The sequence below is a fragment of the Astatotilapia calliptera genome, chromosome 13, assembly GCF_900246225.1.
Source record: "Astatotilapia calliptera chromosome 13, fAstCal1.2, whole genome shotgun sequence".
Taxonomy (NCBI): domain Eukaryota; kingdom Metazoa; phylum Chordata; class Actinopteri; order Cichliformes; family Cichlidae; genus Astatotilapia; species Astatotilapia calliptera.
In genome coordinates, this window is record NC_039314.1 from 15,122,637 (window position 1) to 15,130,041 (window position 7,405).

Below are 7,405 nucleotides of genomic sequence, written 5' to 3' on the forward strand. Positions count from 1 at the left end.
TATCACCCATTGGTTTAGGAATTCCTAGTCAAAGCCTTGAGATGAGCATTCGAGCCATTTTTGGAGATTAGATAAGTGATAAGCTGGGGGTGAATCTGACAATATGGTAGCAACTTGTTACTTTAAATGGAAACACGTGTGTTCACAGTGAGACAAAAATATATATTTATATTATAATTCCATTATTATATCATTCCTGCCTGCATGACTCCTCTATCATACACAGAGCAGTAGTTACACCCTTTTTCTTAAACTTTGTAATAGATTGTATTATTTAATTTAGTTCAGTCTGTTACTGTTCTTATTGTCTTAGAGCAACTGTAAACACATCTTCCTTAGGGATTAATAAAGCATTTTGATTCTGATCAAACTTTTTTTCAACCAGATAGTTAAAGCCCTTAAACACCTTTACTATTAAGACTGGATATTTTATATATCCAGCCTATGCTGGGTTGTTGAAAACACTTTTCCTATTAATAAGGGCACACAAAGTTTGATTTCTGACTAAATCTGCACTTATTAAGAAAAACTGGTAGCTTTAAACAACATTTTTTACAGGACAGTTAAAGGAGCATTAGAGAGATTAGCAGTTTCTTAAAAGCTTACTTCTTCATTTCTAAAAACTGGTCCACAATAACACAAACTGTCTATAAATGAAGAAACTCCAGGAGTGTTGCTACACTCCCTGGGAGTGGGCGTCTTGCAAAGATTACACCAAGAACACAATGTACATTTCTGAAAGAGGTAAAAACAAAACAAAAAAAAAAGGGCAGAAATCTTTACTTGCTACTTTCTTTGTTTATGTGTCAATAACGCTGTGCAGGAACGCTTAAAAAAAAAAAAAAACCGCTTAAAGATTTCAAAAGACAACCGGGATAAATGTTGCTTCGCAATATTTCTGAGATAATGATGAGGAAAAAAAAAGTTGCACATAAACCAGGAAAAAAGAAATGCACTGCACACCAGAACCAATACCTCATCACTATGTCACAGTTTGGGGTTCCCTTGCCATTTCAGAAGCTGGACGCTTTGCTATAATTTATGGGACAACAAATTCAAAACTAAATCAAGCGATTTCTTAGGCCTGAGGTGATGCTACAAGGAGATGACCCAAAATCTGTAAGTACAACAACAACAGAATGCTTTAAAACACAGAAAAGTCATGTGTTATAATGGCAAAGTCAGAGCCCTGCCCTCAACCCCATTTAGACCTGAACAGGGCTGGTCAATTACGACATCCCAGAATTCTCCTGAAGGCTGTCCAAGTCTCAGCAGCTGGTTGAAACAGGCGCCACACGTTACAAAGTTCAAAAGTTCAATTTTCCAACCTGTACTCTGCATGATTATTGAATTTGTTAAAAAAAAAAACAGCTTCTAACAGTTCACTAATGAATGTTGGAATAAACTTCGGTACTGATGATTTTAAAGCAAGGTGCAACACGTGTTCGTGTCTGTCCTTACCGCTGTTTAGCACAGTGACACGTGGAGTCACATCCAGGTCCAGGGGTGTCCTGAACAGGTAGCCGGTTGCCACGGCACACAAGCAGCCCAGCAACAGCAGCAGCTGCACCACAGAGGACACACCTCGCTGCATCTCCACCGAGCACCTCACGGGACAAACACTCTCCGTTCAGGATGTATATGTATATACAGGCATTCACACTGGCATATTCACCCTGTGACTCACATACACCCCTGCACACAAATACACACGCACAAAACAGCACACCGACGCACTCGGACGAAAACAGGCAGCCTCTTGTTCGCCACGCTGAAGGAACCTGAAAAAAAAGAGAAAGAAAGGAAACACACAAAACGAACAGCGTCAGTGGTCTGTGATTAAAAATGTGACACCTTTAAAAAGTCAGAGAAGTTGAGAAAGAAGAAAAGCCGGTAAAGTTAAACAGCAGAGTTCAAACACATTAGATGAGCTGATGTGGAAGGATTTCACAAGGATGACGACAGAGATATGAAAGAGATACAAAGTGGATTTGCTCAGTAAAATATTGGAGGCTTTCGCAGATCAATGCTGCCCTGCGAGACCGGTCTGGCTTTACATGTTGCAAAGAGTGCGATGTGTGAGAGCAGCAGCTGTTGGATACAAACATAGGGCTGAAAATATCATTAACCAAACAACGACTGTCAAACAAGAGCTACGTGCCGATATAACGAGCAAACACTTGCGACGTGAAGCAATCCAGATCGATGAGGTGTGAAGCCAGTTCAAAACAGCAGACATACCTGACAGGAGTCAAATGCATGAGTGGAAAGATTGTGAAATATGATCATTTCAAAGATATGTATGTGTGTGTTGTGATATGAATGCCAATGTTGTTCCGCCAGACCCTCTTACAGAGGGGGAAAGGAGTGACGGTGAGCAGAGGAGAAGGAGGTGGTGTATATGTGTGTGTCTATACCAAGCGCCAGTGCACACACAGGCACTGAGAAAACACTGACAGACACTCATTACTAGCATTATCCAATTTCATGGTAATGCCATTCTTTCACTTATACCCTTTCTCCGCTTCTCATTAAAAAAGAATCACACGAATAAAACCTTTTGAACTGCTTTCCTGATTCCAAATGTAAACAGTCACACTCTTTAGCGCTTTCTTTTCAATCAAAACCTGCCTCCAGTGCTGCAAACAGGTGACTCTCCAGGGAGCCTGCTTGTTCCTTACATTATGAGCATAGGCATGCACAACACAAATCTATTTACACACACATACAAGGCTGCGGCAAGAAACGGGCAGAAAGGTGAAGCCATTAGCACGAGAAACCGTGTGTGTGCTCTCACAGAAAGTACCAGCAGTCCCTCAAGGCTGACACCATGACAACAGCTGGCTTCGGTGTTGCATAACATTAGAGATGAACACAGCAGCATGCAGGTGCGGACAAAAGAGAAACTACATGAAATGCAAGGCTAACAGTAGGTACACCTACACGCACACAGACAGGTAATTAGACTTTGTGTAATTAGGCTTAAACTCTGTCTCTACAAGCTGCTTTGCAACCCACCTCCACCCCAGCTCCCCCATTTTCATGTAGTCATGTGAAAAACAAAGTTTGCACAGGTCCTTATGCCATCCTGTGAAAAATGACTGCTTTCATAGTTATTAAGGGGGCAAGTAGCAGCCAGGTGCTGCAAATCAAATGCACTTGACCTTTTTAACATTAGCAAGTGTGATCACAAAAACAGAAATTTTGGCAGTTTGCTGGTCTAAAGCATTCAGGTGGATGCAGACTTCTCAGCAAATTCCCCCCTAGATCAGAACTCAGGGGAAAAAACCTAAACCCCAAGAGCAACGTGTGAGACTCTGCCCGCCTCATTTAGCATTTTAAGGTTAAGACAGTCCAATTATAAACAGACTGAACAAGTATGACTTGTTGGGAAGGGCTACCAGAAGAAGGCCTCTTCTTTCTAAAATGAACATAGCAGCATGACTTAGGTTTGCAAAGTTGCATCTGAGCAAACCACAAGACGTCTGGAACAATGTCCAAACACGGCATAGCAGCATAAACACCTCAGCTGTCAAGCACGGTGGTGGTGTGATGATGATTTGGGCTTGTTTTGCAGCCTTTGGTCAGTGTCAGAATTGAACTTGTCCTGCACAGAGTCCTGTGATTCTATAGAATAATCTTGCCAAGGCATTCCCAGAAAAAAGCAATACCTCCAAATATAAATGAGTATAACTGAAAATACTCTCTCTTTTTTTTTTTTTTTACTAAATAGGGCCTGAGTGAACTTATATATACACACCATACACAACATACATTACAGTCATATAACACACATACAAATAAAGAAAAGTAATTGTCTATAATAACACAGTAGAAAGTTAACAAAAGCACAGACACTTTAAATAATGGGGAAACAGATAATACACAACTCGGCACTTGTTTAATGCACTTCTGAGTCAGGATTGTTTCTGAAACACAATCTGTGTTGGGAAAGCTGCCAAAAGGTTTTGTAGCCACAAGTTTGACCAGCATGTAGAAGGTGCAGCAATAAATAAACATGAAAAATGTTCTGGAATATGTTCTCATATGTGGGGGATATATTGCTCACGCTTGTTTCTTTAATCATTCTAAATGCAGTACTTTGTTGTCATTCCATTGAATGGCACTGTAATCACTTCCATAGATATGAACATCCAGTGGGAGCCCTTCTGGAAGCTCTATGATAGTCCAGCAGATGTGTTATCATTCACTGTAATTGGTGATAAATATAAAGGAACCCTGTTGCTATAGGAGATTTCTGGCAATCATATGAAAAAGTGCACGTAGGCGCATGTAGTATATAGTAAACCAAACATATTTTTCCCTAACCTAACCAAGATGTTTTAGTGCCTCTCAGACTTGCACAATGATGAACTCAAGACTCATGACTAAAAACCATGTGACTTACACAACTAAAACTCATAATGACGAGCATTCAATGGTGCATAACATTCAAACATAAAACAAACTGTTACAAATATTGCTAGATTATATTTGATTGATGAAAACTGCTTTTTTTTTTTTTAAGTTGGCTGCATTAAAAAAAGATTCCTAAATGTGAAAACTCCTAAACTCCCTCAACGTGATAGAAAAGAAGAAACAAAGTCCTTTATGCTTCATTCTTTTGACAAAAAAAAAATCGATTAAATCTTCAAAAGCAACAGATTTCAAAGTATTTCTGCTGAACTTGAGTGAATGGCCAGTGGAAAAGAACTATAAATGGGAAAATCTATATAAATAATATAAACCATGTTTTATTATTTCCTGGAGTTAATCCATTTGAGATATACGACACTTCCACCAACCTTAAAGTTCTTATAGGGTTTCACAGCTCTATCTTGCTCCCTTAATGCCAATTTTACTTTGGCAAGAGCTGATTATTTCTGTTGCGTCCCCTCTGAGCATGTGCTAGCCCTCGTGGGAACTGTCAAACACTGAAGGTGCGTCAACTTGGCTTCCACTTTTGTCTGAGCTCCTTCTAAAAGGTGGTGAAGGAGGTGCGCCGAGGGGATCGTAATAAGTCATTCATCTGACTCATGCACACAAAATCCCTCAAATGGGCTGTCATGGTGCAAATCCTTTCAATCAGTCAGCCACAGCGGTCCTGATGTGGTCTAATAATCTTCAGAGGAGCAGGGGTTTGTTCACGCAGAAATGAAACCGTAAGGTGACAGTAAGATAAAGAAAATATGAAAGAGAGGAGAGGAAGCAGTCAGGAAGGAGGTAAAATACTGTCAGAAAGTTCAGCAGTGCAGAGAAAAATCCCATAATTGTCACATTCCCAATTCTCTGTCATCTAAAATCAATTATTCCTGATTTCCTCCGAGTACCTCAGACCCCATGAATGCAGGAGCTTTCAGCTGTTAATTGGCCACAGAGCACACCATCAAAACTTTGAGGAAACGCTGAAAGAATGAAATGAGAATGAAATGCTGAAAACGAAATGAGCCGAATCCAGGGGAAATCACAGAGGCTCTACCGCTCACGACCTTCCTAATCTGCCTTCCTCCTGATCTCGCTGCCGGCTTTCTGTCCCATGACATCCATTCACGGAAATGGATTTTATCAGCCAACTGAGGCGTCCATAAACCTGCTTGAAAAGAAAATAGTGGAGCTCCGTGGCGACAGCTCCATCAACAGACAACACTGGTCCCAAAGGACTCCAAACTCTCTGTTGTTGAGTTGGATGTGTGTGCGAGTGGTGAAAAGATTATAGTCAAAGCCACTGAGCTCTGCTTCAACTGGCAGTCAGACTGCTTTAAAACAGTCTTGTTTCACAGAGTGACAAAAGGACGCCAGCTGAACTGAACTCCATTTGTTCAGAGGACTGTAGTATTTACACTTTGTACAATCGGGGTACAATGAGCCCTTTAAACCCACCTTTAACACACTGGAGTCATTCTGACAGAAGCAATGCTTTGTATTATTAAGATTTTGTTTGCCATCATTGATAATCCTGCAGCTTGTTTGTGCTATTTGTCAGAATCTTTCAACTCAGCAGCAGCCTTGCAATTAATTTTAATCTAGTATTTAGGGGGGGAAATATCCAGATTTGCATCAGAAAGCTTCAACAATCTTTCTGCCAGCAACCTTTTCTATCGCTGAGCACTTAAATTTGATGAGGAGACACCCTAAAAAAATAGGATGCATATAGGCATGCAAGTAAAAAGGCAAAACAAGACTTAAAAACACCATAATTCTGTACAAAACACGCAAAATCCTTGATGCAGAAAGAACCAGGAGGCTAATCTGTTAATTTTCATTAATAAAGGGTGGTGACTTCATTCTGGGCTTCCTGTTTTCACACAGCTTTATCAAGTTTGTCCCTTTGGACTGAGCTAAACCTCAATAACAGCAAAATATTGAGTTAGGCCGCTTCTGAAGGCATTACAGAAAACATGGTAAGAAATTACTAAAAATCAACATTTTAATAATGCAGGAACAAACAAACAAACAAACAAAAAACGGCTAACCAATCCTTTGAGTTAAACAAGAAATGACCATCGAGGACACTATCTGCATAACAATACCTAACAACACCTTTCTTTGCACAGGTCTTCCAACAGTTTTCTTCCTCTTACCTCTCAAGTCATGATTTTTTTATTTTTTTATTTTTTTTTTATTTAAATAGACAGGTAGATAAGCGGGTCCACCGGATCCACACAGATTTAAATGCAGGCCTAATGATGATTAGATCACCATGGCTGGACAGGAGATGGCCACCTTTATCAGATCAATCAACCTCTTCCAGCTCCTTAAGTTATAACACAGTATGCTCTCAATTAAGGCTCAATTTTAACACAGAAATGAACCGAAATGATTTATTTTTAATGTAAATGAGAAAAAGAAAGAAGAAAAATAGACAGGTAAGTATTCTTAAACATGCAGGAAATATAATGTAGGAAATCTGTATAACAATAACTGAAAGGAGTAATTTGTTTAAAGAGAATCACGCTGTAGACACTCTTACTATAGCACCGCCGTTGACACTAAAGAGATATAAAGGTATTATCACGGGAGCCTAAATCATATATTTGGTAGGTATCTCGTATCCCTGCAGAGATCGGGTAGTGTGTCGGCTGTCTTACCTGTATTCGTGCGCAGAAAAAGATATGTATGTTTCTTCGAGCTTCAGATAATCCAAGTGGACTTTACACTCCTGCCTGTGCACTCTCGCAAACACCCGCTGAAAGACACGCAGCACTGACAGAGGCGCAGACTCGCAGCTCGTCCACTCAGCTGCCGTCACAGGTGGCACGCCCTCCCGCAACGCTTACTTATTTTTTTATTTACGTTGAATCAAGAGATATCTTTGGCTTTTTATCACCGGTTATACTGCTGTTATACTTCTTCACTATCCCATCAAACACCTCCACTTGGAGTTGCGGTGCAGAGGTAAAGTGTG

At 40.2% G+C, this 7,405-nt stretch overlaps 1 protein-coding gene across 5 annotated transcripts in view; it reads right to left on the bottom strand.

The window, feature by feature from the left end:
• The window catches only part of LOC113034746 (semaphorin-4G-like), a 28,104-nt gene extending 20,699 nt beyond the window's left edge, over positions 1 to 7,405 (bottom strand). For 4 of the 5 annotated variants that reach the window (XR_003274232.1, XR_003274229.1, XR_003274231.1 and 1 more), the window contains exons 1-2: positions 7,089 to 7,405; positions 1,462 to 1,781 (exon numbers count right to left, since the gene is read on the bottom strand). Coding sequence is in view for 1 of the 5 variants with exons in the window: in XM_026189724.1 (XP_026045509.1) it covers positions 1,462 to 1,594 (133 nt within the window). In the remaining 4 variants the exon portion in view is untranslated. Of the gene's footprint in view, positions 1 to 1,461; positions 1,782 to 6,473; positions 6,832 to 7,088 lie in introns of those variants that run through there. The other variant, XR_003274230.1, reaches the window with a different exon arrangement.